At 35.9% G+C, this 22,729-nt stretch overlaps 1 protein-coding gene across 10 annotated transcripts in view; it reads right to left on the reverse strand.

Annotated features, from left to right (window-relative positions):
- The window catches only part of AKAP9 (A-kinase anchoring protein 9), a 164,536-nt gene that overhangs the window by 118,561 nt on the left and 23,246 nt on the right, over nucleotides 1–22,729 (reverse strand). For 8 of the 10 annotated variants that reach the window (XM_012450841.3, XM_012450840.3, XM_012450833.3 and 5 more), the window contains exons 2-7: nucleotides 17,075–17,329; nucleotides 11,472–11,516; nucleotides 3,434–3,487; nucleotides 2,902–3,072; nucleotides 1,175–1,330; nucleotides 145–342 (exon numbers count right to left, since the gene is read on the reverse strand). In XM_012450841.3, the coding sequence (XP_012306264.2) occupies nucleotides 145–342; nucleotides 1,175–1,330; nucleotides 2,902–3,072; nucleotides 3,434–3,487; nucleotides 11,472–11,516; nucleotides 17,075–17,329 (879 nt within the window). Of the gene's footprint in view, nucleotides 1–144; nucleotides 343–1,174; nucleotides 1,331–2,901; nucleotides 3,073–3,433; nucleotides 3,488–6,834; nucleotides 7,225–11,471; nucleotides 11,517–17,074; nucleotides 17,330–22,729 lie in introns of those variants that run through there. The other 2 variants (XM_012450835.3, XM_012450843.3) reach the window with 2 other exon arrangements.

A 22,729-nucleotide genomic window follows, 5' to 3' on the forward strand; every position in this document is an offset into this window, starting at 1 on the left:
ATTACTGAGACTCCCATTTGCTTTTGAAATAAATTACCTAAAGAGCTTAATTATGAAATTTCATAACAAAAAAAACCACTTGCATAAAAAACTTTAAACTGTAAAGCTTCTACAAGTTAGTTGACTTCCTTAAAATAAACATACCATTTCATATACTTTAATTTTCTCTTGCAAGAAACTAATTTGCATTTTGAAGTCTTCTTTCTTTTTCTGATAATCTTCTAATAGGTGGTCTTGTTCTTCAAGCTGCTGTTGATGAGTGAGGATCTGTTGTTTGGCTTGTAGTAAGTCTGCAGCTGTGCTACTATGAGTGCTGTTTCTCAGAGTTTCACTAGCCTGTAACTGCAAATAGAAAGAAACCTCAAAATGTTAAATTCTGAAGTGACTATATTAGGGAATAGACACCTTTGGGGTGTCCCTGCAATAGCTCTCTGGGATCTTTGCTGGCTTTGCGGGCTTGAGACCCTAGCAAACATGCTGCCTTGGCTGACTAGATAGGCATACCCAAGCCAATCCAATAAAATGATCTTTTCCATGACACAGCAGAGAAGTTGGGTCTCCTGAGACTGAGGCAGATATGTGAAGAAAACTGGGGCCTCAAAGACAGTACTTCCTGAATTCCTGATGGCTTTCTAGTTTGTAGTTCCAATCCCTTTCAGAGGCCTGGTTGTGCTTCTGCCCTTGGGTTCTGTAAACAGCCTGAATCCTTACACTAAATACCTCTCTTTTGCTTAAGCTATTTCAGATTGTTTTGTTACTTGCCACCAGAAATTCAGATTAATGCAATTAGATTCCTATGGCTCTAATGAAAGGAAAATGGAATATATTTAGTCTTGTTATCATTTAGAACCTAACTAAAATAAACCATACCAGGATTGGCAAAACTAGGATGTGATTACAGATTAATTTCTGCAGAAAGACCCTCAATCAACCTTATAAGATTTTATAATATTTCAAAATAGAGACAGGGAGGAAATACAAAGAAAATACTAGTAGAAAACCATTTAAGAAGTATGAATTAAATTCCTGGTTAACATAGCAACACATATTCACTGATTTTTCATACATGATATAATAAGAAATGGCTTTTTATCAATTTAGATTTGTTCTTGAGGTAAATTTTTAAATTTCATTACTAAAAACTAATAAATTTTGTTGCATTAGTAACACTTACTTGCTGAAATTGAATCTGTAATTTTTGACTCTGTTCTGTCAACTCTAAAAATTCTCTCATTGTCTCATCCTTTTCTCTTCTTGCTTGTTGTAAATTAGCAGTGAGCTGGGTTATGATGCCATCTCTTTGTTTAATGGCAGCTTCAAATTCTTGTAACTAAAAGAAAATATTAATTACTAGATTAATTTTTTTTTAATTGACCATTACAGGTAACTTTTTAAAAATATGAATTCAAAACACACCAGCAGAATTCTTACACTTTCTAAGCAGTCTTTTCCACATTTGAAAGCTATTAACTTACAGAAACTGGTGCTACTTCTAAATTAACTTCAAAAAATTTATCTGAACTAAGGAAAAAATTATATTTGATCTGGCTTATCCATATGTTTACTTAGAGAAGGACAAGTGACTTTATATTTAGAGGTGCCCCTAATCTGCTCCTAGGCAACACCACCCTAGACATATTTAATCCCAACTTGTTTTTGAAGAGGATGAAACTGAAATGTATTCTGTCATCTTCATCAATGTCCTATTTCACCTTGTTTTCATAACTGACTGCCATAGACAGTTACGGCAGTCTAACCACAGATGTCAATCTAACCACAAGAGGTTACTTACAAGGACCTACTGACATATTTTTCTATTCTTTTTTGAGACAAGTTCTCACTCTGTCACACAGGATAGAGTGCAGTGGTGTGATTTTGGTTCACTACAGCCTCAATCTCCCGGGCTGAAGTGATCCTTCTGCCTCAGCCTCCCAAGTAACTAGGACTACAGGCACACACCACCATGCCTGGCTAATTTTTAAGTTTTTTTGTAGAGGTGGGGTCTTGCTACTTTGACCAGGCTGGTCTCAAACTACTAGACTGAAGGCATCCTCCTGCCTTAGCCTCTTGAAGTGCGGAGATTGCAGGCATGAGCCATGCCCAACTTGCTGACATTCTTAAAGGACTTAAGTTATAATATTTTGATGTGGTTTGCACCATAATTTTCTCTCAGGCTGATTACAAAAACATCTGTCCTACTAAAGTGATTTCAGACTATCATAAAGTTAAATAAGAGTCTGTGTTATATTAACCCTGTTAATCACATTCTACTTTTAAACAGGGTTGTTTATGCTATGTACAAAGACAAAAATTATGAGTGATATCGTTACCATTTAGTTTTTTTTTTTTTTTTTTTTTTTTTTAATGAGACAGGGACTCTCTATGTTGTCCAGGCTGGATTTGAACTCCTGGGCTCAAGTGATCCTCCCACCTCAGGCTCCTGAGTAACTAGAACTACAGGTGCATGCCTCTGTGCCCCACTAAGTCACCATTTGAAAACCTCCATCTTTAGCCCAGGTACGGTAGCTCATGCCTGTAATCTTAGCACTCTGGGAAGCCAAGGAGAGTCCAGGAGTTTGAGGTGACACTCCGTCTCTATAAAAAACTACCAAAAATTAGCTGGGTGTGGTAGTGCATGCCTGTAGTCCCAGTTACTTGGAAGGCTGAGGTGGATCACTTGAGCCTGGAAGACAGAGAGTGCCGTGGGCCAAGACTGTACCACTGCACTCCAGCCTAGGCGACACAGCAGGACTCTGCCTCAAAAAAAAAAAAACAAAAAGAAAGAAAGAAAATTTTTTTAAAAAGAAACCCATCTTTAAACACTGCACATACACTATTATTCAAATTTCTTGTTTTTCTTTTTGTGAGTCGCAAACCAAAAGCCACATAAAATAAACATACTTGCTGCAGTCCTTCAGTCCCATAGGTAACCCTCATTTCTTCCAGCTCTCTGTTTAGCTCTTCAATCTCATGCTGCTTCCCAGCCAACTCGCTTTCCATCATCTCTAGGTGAGTCGGACTGTACTGTGCTCCTTGTTCAGAATAAGAATCATCAACACCAAATTCTTCTTCCTAAATCAATCCAAGATTTTAAATAATTCAGTCTAGCAATATTCCTTAGGGAGAGAGATTCAAATACTGAAATCCATAACAAGGTCCACTTTAAAATATCACTCATTACCTGGAAGATTACAGTATGGCAACCTACTTTGTTAATATAATACTTACCTCAAGAGCATAAATAGGCTATCTGCAAATTCTGTTACAATTGAGTTTTATAATAAACACTAGATAACTTTGTTTTAGGAAATATTAAAATTAATTTGAAATCACACACGGAAAGAAGTACATGCAGGAAAAAGTTTTGTTAGTAAGCCAGATGATTTTAAATAGTATACAACATTAGTATCATGAGTAGTTTTAAATACTGTACCCTTAATAAATTTGTAGGCTTTCCTGTTCTCATCACAAAACTGCAACCATTTACCTGTATAAAAACAATTTCCTGATATATTATGATCTTAGATATAATTTTCTTTAGCTAACAATATTTCTGTTAACTGTTTTCATGTGTACATGTCTTTTATTCCCAGGGAAAATGTGTCATTGGCAAAAACAGATACAGAGATTAATTTTAAATATCTAAAAGACATAATGACCATTTCAAATGCCAATCATTCCTCACACATCTGAATGCTTACAATGCAAATGACACCAAACTACATATATACATTTTCACATAAGTGAATTAAAGTTCTAAGTAAAGTTTCTGTTTGCTCTTCCAAAGTATAAACCTCAATAAATCCTCTTCTATGAAATGCTTCCTTAAAATAGTTTAAATAATTATTTTTTTATTAAACCCTATTCATTTTCAAGAAAAACAATTTACTGGTAGAAATGTCTTGAAAGTGGATGAACAAGACAAGCGGCAAGAGGAGATAAACAGGTAAGAACACTCCAAGAACGTTCCTCTGGGGCTAGTACTATGACAGCTATGCCAACACTGACCCATGTGGAGATTTTCTATAACATATTACTGCCCATCTCTAGCACAGATACTCTGTGGAAGGAGGAAGGAGAATGACAGAATATGTCTCCAGGGTTGACCTAGTGAGAAATTAATTAAAGATCAATTAATCCACTTAGTAATCCTCTTTCTTCCTTAACAGTACAAAAACCAACTATGTATCTGCCACATCTTAATTATTCACACTTCTATGTTAAAAGAATCCAAGATAATGAAGTTATTACTGTTGAAAGGCATAGGATCGAGTAGCCAGAAATAGATTTAGATCCATATGAGCCACAACACTTTAAAAAGTAAAATCCTGGCCGGGCACGGTCCCTGACATCTGTAACGCCAGTACTTTGGGAGGCTGAGGTGAGCAAATCACAAGGTCAGGAGTTCGAGATCAGCCTGCCAACATGGTGAAACCCATCTCTACTAAAAATACAGAGGGCACCTGTCATTCCAGCTACTCGGGGCTGAGTCAGAAGAATCACTTGAATCCGGGAGGTGGAGGCTGCAGTGAGCAGAGATCACACCACTGCACTCCATCCAGCCCAGGTGACAGAGTGAGACTCCATCTCAAAAAAAAAAAAAAAGTAAAAATCTTAATCAAGTGTTCTTTATCAGAGTTTGATTCCTTTGCCTTTATCATAAGGACAATTTCTTTCTTTCTTTTTTTTTTTTTTTTGAGACGGAGTCTTGCTCTGTTGCCTAGGCTGGAGTGCAGTGGCGTGATCTCAGCTCACTGTAACCTCCACTTCCCAGGCTCAAGTGATTCTCCTGCCTCAGGAGAATCAGCCTCTCAAGTAGCTGGGACTATAGGCATACAACACCATGCCCGACTAATTTTTGTATTTTTAGTAGAGACAGGGTTTCACCATGTTGGCCATGCTGGTCTTGAACTCCTGACTTCAGGTGATCCACTTGCCTTGGTCTCCCAAAGTGCTGGGATTACAGGCAGGAGCCACTGTACCCAGCCAAGGGCAATTTCTGAAAATCAAAGCTAAAGTGAAAAAAAAATTCTATAGTAAAACAATATTGCAATTGGTGAAAATTACCAGAAGGCAGGGGCACTGACTCTGTTAAGAATATCAATCAATAAGCCAGGTGCAGTAGTGCATGCCTGTAGTCCCAGCTACAAGGGAGGTTGAGGCAGGAGGACTGCTTGAACCCAGGAGTCTGAGGCTATAGTACACTACTGGCACACCCATTAATAGCCACCACACTCCACTGTGGGCAATATACTGAGGCCCTGACTCTAAACATTTTTTTTAATTAAAAAAAGATTATTAATATCAAGTCATCTGCAATCACTTTCAAATTAAATAATTCTAAATTGCAATTAGCTTTCTTTGATCCTGAAATGAAGCATTTTGTTGTGTCTTCTAAAATATTTTGCTTTAGTTTAACAGTGTAACGAAATGGATGTTTATGAATATAGTAGTCTTCTCTTATCCACAGAGGATATGTTACAAGACCCCCAGTGGATGCCTGAAATCATGGATAGTATTGAACCCTATATATACTATGTTATTTTGATCTGATAAAGAAGACAGCTACTAAGTGAATACCAGATGGACAGAGTATTCAGGGTGGATCCACTGTATGTACAAAGGGATGATTCATGTCCTGGGTAGGAAGAATGGGATGGAGCAAGATTTCACCATGCTACCCAGAACAAGGCACAATTTAAAACTTATGAACTGTTTATTTCTGGAATTTTCCATTTAATATTTTCAGATAATGGTTGACCACAGAAAGTAAAAACTGGGATGGGGGACTACTGCTTCTCCAAATATGATATAAAGCAATGAATATTCCTTTAAGCAGCAATGATGTCAGTATTACATAAATCAGTTTATAATAGTTTGTTAATTAGCAGTTACTAGTTTGTAATAATTACATTTATAATTTTTTTTTTTTTTTGAGACGGAGTTTCGCTCTTGTTACCCAGGCTGGAGTGCAATGGCGCGATCTCGGCTCACCGCAACCTCCGCCTCCTGGGTTCAGGCAATTCTCCTGCCTCAGCCTCCTGAGTAGCTGGGATTACAGGCACGCGCCACCATGCTCAGCTAATTTTTTTTTATTAGTAGAGACGGGGTTTCACCATGTTGACCAGGATGGTCTTGATCTCTTGACCTTGTGATCCACCTGCCTCGGCCTCCCAAAGTGCTGGGATTACAGGCGTGAGCCACTGCGCCCGGCCATAATTTAATCTAATACTTTATTTAGCCACTGCTGTTTAATTTTTCTCTAATTCAGATAAGCAAATGTTATACTTGAACTCATATGTATTGAATTCTTAAAATACCATTAATACATGACTAGTTTTTCAAAGCATATTTATGTTATAATCAATGTAAAACTTAACAATATTAATAAATTTGAAAAGTTTAACATCATCTAAATTGGTTATAAAAGATTATTCACCAGTACTAAACTAAAACACACTATATTCCAAAGTTAGAACAGGAACACTTAACAGAATATCAGGATCATTAATAATTAACAATAAATTATTCTATTTTTAAATTTAGATAATTATTTTATTGATACCTAAAGGGTAGAGTATTTATCTCTTCTTCTAACATTAGTCTTCTAACACTATTTTATTTCCATCTATGTCCATCTGGTATTCACTTAGTAGCTGTCTTCCTTATCAGATCAAAAAAACATAGTATACATAGGGTTCAATACTATCCAGGAGTTCAGGCATCCACTGGGAGTCTTACAACATATCCCCTGTGGATAAGGGAAGACTACTGTATGCATAAACTATTAGGTTTCTAACACTAGTAAACAATCACATGAAAGTCAATAAATACCTTGAAACATGAAGATTAGATTAACAGACTCCTTCGACTGTAAAAAAGCTCAACTTCTCTCAATGTCCTTTGTCATTGTGGCATTTGTTGAAGTTATTTAACCTGCAGACTATGTTAATATATATATTCCTTCCACGTTCACAGAAAAATTTACTCAATCTATACAGATGAGTGAGGAAAAGTACAAGTGAGGTACATTTTAAATTTTAAAATGTTTTGTAGAGGTATCACATCATAACATCATTGCTATTCAGAAAGAATCAGAGGAAAGGTAACTTTCATTGTGTGACTATAAAATGGCCTTCACACAAAAACTCATCCTTGTAGTGAACATCAGTTTTGATGAAACATAAAAGAACTCATCCTTAATTTATTTATAATTAATACCTTATTCTTATACTTAATTTGGAAATACATACATTAAAAAACATTAATATTGAATATTTTCATAAAAATAAAAATCTGATGACTCAGGAGTTTATGAAAATTATAGTTCAATGTGCCTAAATGACTCATGGAGTTGGAGTCAAGTAATTAATGAAGTTAAAATAAATGTCATAAACCATACAAGCACTTGATTGAGAAGCATTCAATAATCAGATGAATCTATAATAAAAGTGAATGCCCTATTACTATATGTACATAATGGGATACATATTTGTACAAAAGAGATCTTGGAATAAAATTATCGACTAATTCTAAGATTGAACCAATTTTCAACCCAATGAGTGCACTAGTCACAGAAGTCAGGAACGTTAAGCCCTTAACATACCTAACTACATACAATTTACAAAGTTCTAATTAAATATTATCAGAACCTGAAATCATTGAGAATAATTTATTAAAGGAGTCCTCATCACTCATTTCATATAAACACAGTGTAAAGAAAAGTATATTTCTAGTGATGAGCAATTAAAAGAACCAAGCTTTGCTGAATGTCTAATGTATGTCAAACACGTATTAAACATCCTCAAGGTTATTTTGTGAACTACTTTGTGAGGTAAGCAACTATCCTATGAGGTATATATTATTATCATCCCCCATTTTATAGTTAAAAAAGCTGTATTTCAGAGTTTAAGTGATGTGCCCAGGTTCATACAGCTCAAAGGTGCTGAAGTGCGTAAACAGGACTTTCTGGCTTTATCCAAACCCCCGCTGCTCTTTTCTTACATCTTATTGCCCTACTTACCAGAAAAATGGTAGTCATACTTTAGGCAAAATACAAGATAATTATGTGGTCTATGATTAAAACTACTTGATTGCAAAATTTTAGAATACTCAAATACAATCTAGATCTGTCAAACTTTGCAAATCTGGCATTGTGGTGAAGTTATAATGTATGTGCTAGCCAGAAATCAATCAATCAATCAATCAATCAATCAATCTCTCTCTCTGAGACAAAGTCTCACTCTGTCATCCAGGCTGGAGTACAGTGGTGTGATCATTAGATCATTTCAATCTCAAACTCCTGGGTGCAAGGGATCCTTCTACTTGAGCCTCTTGAGTAGCTGGGACTATAGGCATACACTATCACTTGGCAAACTTTTTTTTTTTTTTTTTGGATGGGGTCTTCCTCTGTCACTGAGGCTGGAGTGCCAGTGGTGTGATCAATACTCCTGGGCTCAAGTGATTCTCCCATCTCAGCCTCTCAAGTAGCTGGGACTACATGTGCCCGCCACAATACCAGGCTAATTTTATTTTATTTTTTTAATTTGTAGAGATGAAGTCTCCCTATGTTGCCGAGGCTGGTCTCAAACTCCTGGGCTCCAGTGATCTTCCTACCTCGGCCTCCCAAAGTGCAGAGATTACAGGTGTGATGTACTATGCCCAACCAATAAATCTCATTTTTTTAGGTGTGTTATTGAAAGATCATTCCTTAAAAGTTCCAATATGAAAAGTATTACACTGTAAGATTTATTTCTTGGGTTATAAATTTGGTCTACTGATGATTATTCTGCCTCCTGAATAAGTGAATATAGCTTAGAAGTCTCCCGTAATTCTAGTTCAGTCAAGCCAGTCTGACATCATTAAATCGAAGAATTAAAGCTTCAAAACTAACCTAGAGCATCAGAGCATCACAGATTCAACTAGTATCCATCTTAGCAATTTTGATGACACATTACACAAACTATCAACTTTACTTCTATGTTTTCTCTAGACACAGTGAATCTATAAATTTCTCAAAGTATAATCCTTTGAGAATCCACATATAACACATATAATATTACTACGGTTATAATTCAAACCAGCTCAAATATGTCAAAAATTATTTCATAATTATCTTTTTTCTTTTTTTGAGATGGAGTTTCACTCTTGTTGCCCAGGCTGGAGTGCAATTGCACTACCTCAGCTCACTGTAACCTCCAACTCCCAGATTCAAACAATTTTCCTGCCTCAACCTCCTGAGTAGCTGGGATTACAGGCATGCACCACCACACTCAGCTAATTTTTGTATTTTTAGTAGAGAAGGGGTTTCACCATGTTGGTCAGGCTGGTCTCTAACTCCTGACCTCAGGTGGCCTCCCAAAGTGCTGGGATTACAGGGATGAGCCATCGAGCTCAGGCAATAATTATGTTTTTTCAATGTAATCTTCTAAGTCATTGTTTCTTCCACATGGTAAGATAGTTCATCAATTTAGTCTTCTTGACCAACATCAACAAGAAACAGTATAATCACAAGATATGTCATACTGTAAGAATAAGTATCTTTCAAAAAACTTGTTTAAAAAAAGTATGTATATGTATATATTTATTCATATATAATTATTCATGTATATAACTATAAATATATGCAACTATATATGTATATATATGAAATTCTAGACATGTATGTAAAATATATTTCTCACCATGAGTTATGGTCAACGAGTATGATAAACACTGTTTTAAATTTTATCTGTAGTGCTTATATTTAAATACTATTTGTACCTTACCTTAAAACACATCATATTTGTAGATATCACAGATAGTTGCAATAAATTTTTCTGAACCTGATAATAACCAGTTTAATTTTTAAAATGTAGCTGAAGATTGTCTTATTGTAACAAGAATTTCCAATATTATTAATTTACATTTTCCTACAGAAAACCTAACAATCACCATCTTTTGGTATTTTTAGCTTTTCAAATCTATATTTAAAAATTAAAATTTGCCCTATTATCTCAATATGAAAAAACAGCTATACAAATTTTAACCAAATTTCATGGGCATATATGGGATGGTCTGATCTAGAGCCACTAGCATATATATATATAATTCACTTTAGTGTAAAAAAAAATGCACTTTGTGGAACTTTGGGGTGCCCCTCAAAGATACAGGTAGTTTAAGCACCAAAGCAACTAAGACTTTCAATCAAGAAATATAACTTATAAGAATTAGAGCATTATAGAGGAAATAAAAGTTTTCACATGCAATCATACCTTGATGTCTCCAGGGGAATTAGCTCTCGACCCCGCTACGTAGACTAAAATCATGGATGCCTAAGACCTTTAATGGCATAGTATTTGCATACAATCTGCAGACATCCATCCATATACTTTAAATAATCTCTAAGATTACTACGTAAATAGTTGTCAAATTGTATTTTTAAATTTTATATATTTTTTATTGCAGTACTGTTATTTTTTATCTTTTTTGCGAATATTTTCTATCTGTGGTTGGTCAAATCCTCAAATGCAGAACCCTCAGAGATGGAGGGCCAACTATATGTGCCCCAAATTTAAAGTCACAAAAGCAGACTCCGAATTGCAAGCAGTGATTTTAAATCAAGATACTTCCCATAGAGGCAACTTTAGCCTAAATCAGGCACCAATGTATTTATTTAATGTTGGCTAATTATTTTCCTGGACAGATTACTAGTAAGTGTATTCGAACTTTTAAACACATTAACTTCTAAAGTAGCAAAGTTTTTATTGCTATTAGCAATCTAAAACAGTAATATATTCTTTAAGAACATGGAAGTGTTTTTTTTTTTTCTAATAGAAACATACAATAAATTGAAATTTACTGAATACACTGAGTTACTGAACTATTTACTGAATGGTAAAAGACCATTCAGAGTATGGAATAGTTTACAGTCTCCTCAAATTCTGGACTAAAGAAATGGCAATCACATCTAAAAGAGTAAGGAAAAGATAACAAAACGACATATACTTATTACCAACACATAAATAAGGTATTTCCTAAAGTGGCCAATCAACTAAAGTGAAAACTACTACTAAAACATTAACTTAAATAAACAAATTTATATGATTAGAATTCAAGCATTTATAAAAAAGCATAACTCAAAATGAAGTATCCTATCCAAAATGTCAAAAAAAATTTGATATTTTTACTGTGCTAAATATGGATACTTTGTAATGGTCACATGTCTAAGAAACCCAACATCAAATACTTTCCAGAAACTAAAACAGGGACCAAGCTATTCAACCAGACTTAAGACCTTAGCTAATAATCTGAAAAAAAAAAAAATCAGTAATACATAATCTTCAGGTTCTAGTCACTTAACATTATATTTATAAAAATACAATAGAAGCATGAATTACAAGAACTTAAGTAGCAACAATCAATAATTTCAATAATAATATAAAATATACATTTTATTTGTGTTATTAGAAATCAATATAATTTAGTCTTACCTCTGAACTGTAGTCATCTGCTGTGGTTGAAACTTCACTTTCCAGCTAAAACCAAAGTAAAAACCAAATATAATTATGACTTTTTTGTGTTAAGTATCGTACTTCACTAAGCTATTACTATTGGTGACATATGATAGAAAAGTCACATAAAATACCACTAAAAAACTAGTAAAAATTATTCAAATCTTTAAAATTTTCATTTAATTATAAATAACAATGGCAAAATAATGCAACTAAAATGTACCAGTAGGCATTTTTCTAAATATAAAAGTATCAAGAGGTACTTTCATACAGGATCTTATATACAGTACATATCATTTGTAAGGCAAAAGCACCAAGACATCATTCCTCTGATCCTTGTACAGTAGCCTCCGCTTTATCCATGGTATTGCTTCCTATAATTTCAGTTACCCATGGTTAAATGTGTTTAGAAAACATTAAAATGGAAAATTCCAAAAATAAACAATTTATAAGTTTTAAATTGTGCATTGTTCTAAGTGGCATGATGAAATCTCACTCTGTCCCATTCAGGACATGAATTGTCCCTTTGTACAGCATATCCACAGAGTATATGCTACTTGCCCAACGGTTACTTGGTAGCTATCTCTGTTATCAAATATACTGTCATACGGTATGGCAGTATGCAATATTGCAGTGCTTGTGTTCAAGTAATGGCGCAAAATTACTGTGCCTTGCTTTACTCAAAGTGTAAGATTGCTGTGCCTAATTTATCAATTAAACTTTATCCTAAGTATGTAAGTATAGGAAAAAACACAGTATATATAGAGTTCAGTACTATCTGTGGTTTCAGGTCTCCACTGGAGGTGTTGGACTATACTCTTGATATGGTTTGGCTGAGTTCCCCATCCAAATCTCATCTTGAATTGTAGCTCCCATGATTCCCATGTGTTTTGGGAGGGACCTAGTGGGAGATAACCAAATCATGGGAGTGGTTTTCCCCACACTGTTCCCGTGGTATTGAATAAGTCTCACAAGATCTGATGGTTTTATAAGGGGTTTCCCTTTTTGCTTGGCTCTTCTCTCTTGTCTGCTGTCATGTAAGAAGTGCCTTTTGCCTTCTGCCATGATTGTGAGTGAGGCCTCCCCAGTCACGTGGAACTGTGAGTCCATGAAACTTCTTTTTCTTTACAAATTACCCAGTCTCCACTATGTCTTTATCAGCAGCATGAATACGGAATAATACAACTCTCCACAAATAATGAAGAACTACTGTACCTCTTTAAAATGAAAGAAAGTCCTAAAACACTACTGTTAGAAAAGTTCGGCTAGGCGTGGTGGTTTACACTTGTAATCCCATCACTTTAGGAGGCCAAGGTGGGTGTATCATTTGAGGTCAGGAGTTCAAGACCAGCCTGGCCAATATGGTGAATCCTCACCTCTACTTAAAAAAACAAACAAACAAAAACTAGCCAGGTGGTAGTGGTGCACACCTGTAATCCCAGCTACTTGGGAGGCTGAGGCAGAACTGCTTGAGCCTAGGAGGTGGATGCTGTGGTGAGCCAAGATTGCACCATTTTACTCTAGTCTGGGTGACAGAGTGAGGTCCTATCTTTAAAAAATAAATAAATAAGAAAAGTTCAATTTCTCTGAAAGAAAAATCATAAAATCTTGATGCTAAAAAACTAATAATTAAAAAATAACCACCTGTGCTGTTATAACACCTTTACAGTTTACAAAAGCACTTTTTTTTTTCTTTTTTTTGAGACGGAGTTTCGCTCTTGTTACCCAGGCTAGAGTGCAATGGCGTGATCTCGGCTCACCACAACCTCCGTCTCCTGGGTTCAAGCAATTCTCTTGCCTCAACCTCCCAAGTAGCTGGGATTACAGGCATGTGCCACCACGCCCAGCTCATTTTTGTATTTTTAGTAGAGACGAGGGTTCACCATGTTGGCCAGGCTGGTCTCGAACTCCTAACCTCAAGTGATCTGCTTGCCTTAGCCTCCCAAAATGCTGGGATTACAGGTGTAAGCCACTGCACCCAGCCGAGATTCTCTTTTAAATCTGAAATACTTTCATGACACAACGCCTCATGTTCATTAAATGCATATTGTGTACTAGAAATGGTAGTACTGAGAATTAAATGGTGAATAATACAATTGTTGCATTCGAAATGCTAAAACTATAGAGAAACCAAATATTGGTTTGTATATTTAAAAAAAGATAATATACCTTTGAGTCAAATCAAGGACTACAGTTGCCATACTGCATTATTTTTTAAAGTTCCAGTTTTAATAAAACAAAAATTACAAGACATACAAAAAAAAAAAAAGGAAAGTATAGCCTATGTACAATGGTCAAAAGAAACTGTCCCTGAGGAACACAGATATTGTCCTTAATAGACAAAGTTTTGTTCACCCAGGCTGGAGTGTAAACCGGTGTGATCACAGGTCACTGCAGCCTCCATCTCTTGGGCTCAAACAACTTTCTCACCTTAGCCTCTGGAGTAGCTGGGACCACAGATGTGCAAAACCATGCCCTGCTAAACTTTTTTACTTTTTGTAGAGACAGGGTCTCCCTTTGTTGCCCAGGCTGGTCTCAAACTCTTGGGCTCAAGTAATTCCCTTGCCTCTGCCTCCCAAAGTGCTGGGATTACAGGTATGAGCCACCAAGCCCGGCCAACAAAGATTTTAACTCAGCTATTTTAAATATAGTCAAATAACTAAAGGAAATAAAATCTAAAAAAAGAATTTTTTTAAATTGTAAGAACAGCATCTCACCAAATGAAGAATATCAATAAAACAAAGAAATTATGCGAGAACCAAATAAAAATTCTGGAGTTGAAAAGAAAAATAAATGAAAAAGCCACTGGAAGGACTCAACAGTAGATCTAAGCTGAAAGAAGAGAGAATCACAAACTTCAAGATAGATCAATTGAAATTATCCACCCTGAAGAACAGAAAGAGACTATATGTTAGACCATTTAAATGCCCACAGTATTTTAAAAGACTGAATTTATATAATATAAAATGTGTGCTGTAACATCTTTTGTCCCCAGTAACTGTCTTCATAATAAAGTCATTGCAAATAGACACAAAAGAGCATTTAACAAACTCAACACTCAGGTTGGGTGCAGTGGCTCAAGCCTGTAATCCTAGCACTTTGGGAGGCTGAAGCAGGCAGATAACTTGAGTCCATGAATTCGAGATCAGTCTGGGAAACATGGCAAAACCCCGTCTGTACAAAAAATACAAAAATTAGCTACGTATGTGGTGTGGGACTGTAGTCCCAGCTACTTGTGGGGCTGAGGTGGGAGGATCGCTGGGGCCTGGGAGGGTGAAGCTGCAATGAGCTGTGATTGTGCCACTGCATGCCAGCCTGGACAACAGAGTGATATCCTGTCTCAAAAAGCAATGAAATAAGTGGCTGGGCACAGTGGCTCATGCCTGTCCCAGCACTTTGAGAGGCTGAGGTGTACAGATAACTTGAGGTCAGGAGTTTGAGACCAGCCTGGCCAACATGGTAAAAACCCCATCTCTACTAAAAATACAAAAATTAGTCGGGGAATCCCAACTACTCAAGCAGCTGAGGCAGGAAAATCACTTGAACCTGGGAGGCAGAGGCTGCAGTGAGTCGAGATCACACCTCTGCATTCCAGCCTGGGCAACAAAGTGAGACTTTGTCTCAACAAACAAACAAACAAACAAACAAACAAACAAACAAACAGAGTAAGATGAAAAATAAAACAAAACTTCAACACTCCTTCCTTTCAAAATGAAAACATTCAACAAACCAAGAATAAAAGGAAACTTCATCAATCCAATAAAGGATAGCTACAAAAAAAAAAAAAAAAAACAGCTAATATAAAACTCAATGGTTAAAAAAAACACCTGAATGCTTTCCCCTTATTATGAGAAACAATACAAGGATGTCTGCTCTCACCACTTTTTTTCAACATTGTCCTACATCTTCCAGCTACGGCAATTAGAAAAAAGAACGTCAAGATTGGAAAGGAATTAGTTAAACATTTCTAGTTTAGTTGCAGATAATATGATCTCATATACAGGGAAAAATCCAAGGAATTCACCAGAAAAAGAAAAATCTATTAGAACTTACAGATGAGTTAGTTCTACAAGGGTACAGGATAAAAGATCAATATACAAATTCAGTTGTATTTCTATACATGAATAATGAACAATCAGAAAATAAAGTTAAGAATACAATTATATTTAGAATAGTAATAAAAAGCAGTAAAATGCTTAGAAATTAAATAGCAATAAAATGCTTGGTGGCTAGGCATAGTCGCTCATGCCTGTAAATAATACTTTATAGGCAAGAGCACTTTGGGAGCCAGGGCAGGAGGATCACTTGAGTCTAGGAGTTCGAGACTAGCCTAGGCACAAAGTGAGACTACATCTCTACAAAAAAAAATATATATATAGAATAATAAAAACAAAGCAAAGCACGGTGGCTCATGCCTGCAATCCCAGGACTTTGGGAGACCAAGGTGGGTGGATCTCCTGAGCTCAGGAGTTTTTCCCACTATCCTGGGAAACATGGCGAAATCCCATCTCTACCAAAAATACAAAATGTTAGCCAGGTATGGTATTATGCACCTGTGGTCCCAGCTACTCAGGAGGCTGAGGTGGAAGGATGGTTTCAGCCTGGCTGTCAGAGGTTGCAGTGAGCTGAGATAGAGCCACTGCACTCCAACTTGGGTGACAGAGTCAGACCCCCGTCTCAAAAATAAATACATACATAAATAAATAATAAAATGCTTGGGAGTATATTTAACAAAACAAATGTAAGACATTTACACTGAAAACTACAAGATAATATAGAAAGAAATTAAAAACCTAAATAAATAAATAAAAATCCTGTGTTCATAGGCTAAAAGCCTTAATATTGTTAAGATGACAAAACTCCCCAAATTCATCTACAGATTCAGTGTAATCCCTGTCAAAATCCTTGGTGTTTTTAATGCAGAAACAGAAAATCTGACCCTCAAATTGATATGCAAATGCAAGGCAATAGCCAAAACAATCCTAAAAAAGAAGAAAGTTGGAAGACAAACTCACTGATTTCAAAACCTGTTATGAAGCTACATTATTCAAGACTTGGGGGCATAGTCGCAAAGGCTAAACATATAGATCTACAGAATATAATTGAGGGGATAAATATAAACCCTCACCTTTATATTCATTGACAATTCACTGGGAAAAGAATAGTCTTTTCAACAAATAGTGGTGGTACAACTGGATAGCCACAAACAAACAAACAAATAATGAAGTCAGACACCTATCTCCCATGCTAGCAAAGGTCTAATCATAGCACACTGCACATCTTTACATCTGCCTTCTCCACTAGAATAATTTTCCTAAAGGGTAGAGACGGTCATATCCATCTTTGTACCCTGGTGCTCAATCTTTGGTATACTGCAGTTGTTTAACATGTGTTAAATTAAGCTCACAAAACTCCCTCTTTGAGGTTATTAAAAATTTTAGGTATGACTGTTTAGTTACCACAGTACTAAAACTTTTAAGAGGACATAAAAATCATGATCAAATTGCACATAGTTGCTAACAACTGTTGTTATTACTACTTTCCATTGAGAATCATGATTAAAAATCTGGGAGAATACTTACTTCAGCAGAGAAGACCTGGTCATGACTGGTTATTTCCCCACTATGTAGAGTTCTCATTGTAGATTCAGGAGTCACAGTTGATTCTACTCTCTGAGAACTATTTATGTACATTTCATCACACTGTGATTGATCAATATTCAAATCATGGTGCGCTGACACATCATGTTTACTGCTTGATGTTTTTCTCTTTTTTTTCTGCTTCTTGGAAGGATTCTGCCCATCTGATAGAGCTTTTCTTTGTCGAAACTGGGCAAGCTAATGAAAAAGGAAATTATCATTATTGTCAAAGATAATTTTTCTTTATTGCCACCGAGAAAAAGCAGCTTTGGGAGTCTCAAAGATCAAATTATCACTCAAAAAAAAAAAAAAAAGATGATAAAATAAGGACAATTATTACAGTCTTTAGCATAAAAATAACTATTGGAATGCACAGAAACATTTCTGAATGAACCTACTGAAATATTGAGAGGTAAGAACTGAAAATGTCAGGTATAAATAAAAGAAAATTAGCCCAGAATTAGGCAGAATAAGGGAAATCAGGCACTGTCATTCACTGCTTGGTGAGAATATAATCTCACCAAGATTTTATTTTACTTTTTGAGACAAGGGTCTTACTCTGTCACCCAGGCTGGAGTGCAGTAGCACCATCACAGCTCACCTCAACCTTCTGGGTTCAACAGATCCTCCCACCTCAGCCCCCAAGTAGCTGGTACTACAGGAACATGTCATCACACCTGGCTAATTTAATTCTTATTTTTTTTTGTACAGATGGGTTTTTGCCATGTTGCCCAGGCTGGTCTTCAACTCTTGGGCTCAAGCAATCTGCCTGCCTCAGCTTCCCCAAAATGCTGGGATTACAGACATGAGCCACTGCACTGGTTAATCTCTGGATTTTAGATTATATGGAAACACACACACACATACACACATGCACATACAGAGTACTAAATGCATTTGCTTTCTGGAATTTCTGGGTCTTCTATTACTATATACTAAAAAGATTCAGTTCATGCAAAAAGATTTAGCTATATAAAATGTCACTGCAGCCATATTTATAATGGGAAAAAAACTGGAAATAACTTAAATATCAAACAACAGTGTTTTCCAGCCCTTAAGCATTTACATATCATTATCAGGATTTCTGTCCTATCCTAGAGTCACCTTTATGTGTCATTTACTTAACATGTTTAAATCAATGTAGTTTTCTTATTTAAATTTATTTTAAGAACTAATAGAGGCTTCTATTAGGTCGGTGCAAAAAACTGCAACTGCTTTGGCACTGAACTAAAAGCTCCAAAATGGTGGCATAGAAGCAAGCTGGTTTCACTCTCTCTCACAGAAAACCAAAAACAAATATACAGCACCTAGATTATTACTGGTAATAACCCTGAACTCAAATATGAGGAAGAAACAGTATTCAACCCATGGGAAGTACTGGGAATATCTGAAGGGAAAGATATTCCTAACAGCCAGAGACAAAGCAGGGAGGCAAGACTACCATTCCTAGCCCTGGAAACTCTGCTTTGCAACTTGGCCAAAGGAGACGCCAAATTAGAATGGCTGTTCAGCAGCAACACACTGTTAGAGGTTCATGCCACAGGTCCTCTGGGCATGAGTCCCTAGACTGCCTAGGGACCTTTGGGACCTTACCCATCAAGGATGGATAACACTGATCGTTTACTAGAATTGAGGGAAACTGTGGCTAAGGCAACATATGCATTATATTATGTAGTGCTGAAAAGGAGGCAGCAACAGAGTGCAAAAAAAAGACAGAAAGGCAAAACATAAAAGCCTCTCTAAGCAAACACATCCAGTAAAAGCTAAAACAAGCCAGATGGAGAAGATTAGAATAAATAACAAAATCTTCACTTTAAAGACATAGATGTATATCCACAAGAAATAACAGCAAATGGGAAACCTTGACTTAGTCAAGTGGACAAAGCAAAGAACCAGTGAATGAACGTAACAAGACAGAAATATGTGAACTCTGTGAACAAGAATTCAAAATAGCAGTTTAAAGGAAACTTAGTGATCTCTGTAACACAGAAAAGCAATACACAAATTTATTAGAGACATTTAACAAAGATTTAAAAAATTATAAATCAACAGAAATGTTGGAACTGAGAAATAGATTTGCTGAACAGAAAAAATCATTAGAGGCTCTCAATAGGAGAACGGATCAAACAGAAAAAAGAATCAGTGAGCTCAAAGACAGGCTATTTAAAAATACATAGAGGAGAAAAAAGAAAGAATGAAAAAGAACAAAGATCACATATAAGATACAGAAAATTACCTCAAAAGATCAAATCTAAGAATTATCAGTGTTCAAAAGGGAGTTCTAGTCTTCGCTGTCTGGCTTATTTTGTTTTTTACTGAATGTGTTAACTTAGAGAGTCTTTGTAATTTATGTATTGCTTTTGTGTCTTTTTTTTGTACTATGTCACTGCCTGTTTTTCAGCATTTCGTAACATAATGCCTTAACTATGATACAAGGGGGTAGAAATCCTATTCAAGAAATAATAAAAACTTTCCAAAATCTGAGAAAGAGACAAAATATCCAGGTATAGAAACATTAGAGAACAAGGCAGATTTGACCCAAGAAACACTACTCCAAAGGATGTAATAATCAAACTCTTAATGGACAAAGAGAGGATCCTAAAAGTGGCAAAAGAAAAGAAGCAAACAATGTATAAAAGAGCTCCAGTTCATCTGGCAACAGATTTCTCAACAGAAACCATACAGGTCATACAGGAGGAAGAAACTATACAGGAAGAAGTGAGACAACATGTTCAAAGTGCCGAAGGAACAAAACTGCCACCCAAGGATACAGTATCCAGCAAAGCTGTCCTTCAAATATGAAGGAAGAGGAATAAAGTCTTTCACAGACAAACAAAAGCTGAGAGAATTTACTAACACCAGACCAGTCTGACAAGAAAAGCTAAAGAGTTCTTCAACCTGAAAGAAAAAACACTAATGTGAAAAAACAAAACATGTGAAGGTATACAACCCAGTAGTAAAATTAAGTACATGGACAAACCCACAATACCCTAATACTGTAATTGTGGTATAGCATCCACTTATAATTCTAGGATGAAGTCCAATACAATCCTAGGAAAAACATTAATAGCTATAGCATCCTGCTAAGAAATAGGCAATATAAAAACATGTAAATTGAGACAAAATAAAGTCAAAATGTGGAGGGAATGGAGTAAAAGTATAGAGGGCCTTTTTCTCTTTTGTCTGTTTCTATTCTTTTCTTTGTGACCTAAGATAAGTTGTCATCTCATTAAAATAACTTCTTGAACCTGTAAGATGTCTTTTTAAGTTTCATGGTAACCACAATGCCAAAAACTGTAATATATTCACTACAAATAAAAAACCGATTAAAACATAGTGCCAGAAAAAAACCACTTAACTTCAAAGAAAGACAAGAAAGGAAGAAGAGAGGAATTACAAAACAACCAGAAAACAAGCAACAAAATGGCACTAGTAAGACCTCATTTACCAATAATAATACTGAATATAAATACAGTCAATTCTTCAATTAAAAAGGTGAGAGTGGCTGAGTAAATACAGAAATAAGACCCAACTATAAGCTGCCTACAAAAAACCCACTTCACCTATTAAGAACACAAACAGACTGAAAATGAAGGGATGGAAAAAGAAATTCCATGCAACTGGACACCCAAAAAGAACAGGAGTAGCTATACTTACATCAGATAAAATAGGCTACTAGTCAAAGACTATAAAAAGAGACTAAGAAGGTTATTATATAATGATAAAGGGGTCAATTCAGCAAGAGGATATAACTATTATAAATATCTATGCACCCAGCATCAAAGCTCCCAAGTATAAAAAGCAAGTATTAATAGATCTAAAGGGAGAGATAGACTGCAATGCAATAATAGTAGGGAACTTAAATATCCCAATCCAAGTATTGGACAGATCATCCGAAGAAAAAATTAAAGAAACATCAGAGTTAAATTACACACTAGGCCAAATAGGCCAAACTGATATTTACAGAACATTTCACCCAACTCCTGAAGAGTATTCTTTTCATCAGCACATGGAACATTCTCCAAAATAGACCATAAAACAAGTCTCAACAAATGCAAAAGGTAGAAATTCATTAGACAATAAAACAAGTCTCAACAAATTCATTAGGCCATAAAACAAGTCTCAACAAATTCAAAAGGCAGAAATCATATCAAGTATCTTTTCTGACCACAATGGAATAAAACTAAAAATCAACAACAACAAGAACCTCAGAAAACACACACAAATAATAAGCATGCTCCTGCGGGGCGTTGTGGCTCATGTCTGTAATCCCCGCACTTTGAGTGGCTGAGGTGGGACAACTGCTTGAGGCCAGGAGTTCAAGACCAACCTGGGCATTAAGATTTCACCTTGTTGCCCAGATTGGTCTCAAACATACAAAAATTCAAAACATTGGCTAGGCATGGTGTCCTGCACCTGTGGTCCCAACTACTTGAGAGGCCGAGGCAGGTGGATTGCTTGAGCCCAGGAGGTTGAGGCTACACTGAACCATGTTTACACCACTGCACTCCAGCCTGGGCAACAAAGAAAGATCCTGTCTCAAAAAACCAACATATTCCTATATGACAAATGCCATTATTTGCAGAAATAGGAAAAAAAAATCTTAAAATTTTGATAGAACCACAGAAGATCCCAAATAGCCAAAGCAAAAAGAACAAAGCTAAAAGCATCACACTACCTGACTTCAAAATATACTACAAAGCCATACTAACAAATCAGCATGGTCCTGGTATAAAAACAGACACATAGGCCAATGGAACAACATAGAGAACCAGATATAAATTCACATATTTACAGTCAACTCATTTTCTACAAAGGTACCAAGAGTATATAACATCCTCCCAGAAAATAAACATCAGAGTTAAACTACATATTAGACTAAATAGGCTGAACTGATATTTACAGAACATTTCACCCAACTGCTGAAAAATACACATTCTTTTCCTCAGCACATGGAACATTCTCCAGGGTAGACCATACATTCTGAGAAAAGGCCAATCTCTTCAATAAATGATGCTGGAAAAACTGGATAACCATAAGCAGAAGAATGAAACTATATACGTATCTCTTACCATATTCAAAAAAATCAAATCAAAATGGATTTAAAAAATCTAAGACCTGAAACTACTAGAAGAAAACAGTAGATATACTCTAGGGCATTGGTCTGGAGAAAGTTTTTTTTTTTTTGTCTAAGGTCTCAAAAGCATAGACAACCAAAGGGAAAACAGACAAATGGAATCAGGCTAAAAAGTTTCAGAGGAGTGTGGTGGCTCACACCTGTAATACCAGAACCATGGCAGGCTGAGGCAGGAGAATCACTTGAGCCCGGGAGTTTTAGACTGGCCTAGATAACACAGTGAGACACAGATCTAGCTCCACAAAAAATAAATAATTAAAAAATGTTTTTAAAGCTAAAATGTTTCTGTACAGCAAAGGAAACAATCAACAAAGTGAAGAGACAACCCACAGAATGGGAAAAAATAGCTAAAAACTATCCATCTGACGGGGTGTTAATAATGACCAGAATATATAAGGAGTTCAAACAGCTGAACAGCAAAAGAGCAAATAATCTGATTAAAACATGGGCAAAAGATCTGA

The sequence above is a fragment of the Aotus nancymaae genome, unplaced genomic scaffold (genome assembly GCF_030222135.1).
Source record: "Aotus nancymaae isolate 86718 unplaced genomic scaffold, 86718_ANA_hifiasm-v0.15.2.pri h1tg000025l, whole genome shotgun sequence".
NCBI lineage: Eukaryota > Metazoa > Chordata > Mammalia > Primates > Aotidae > Aotus > Aotus nancymaae.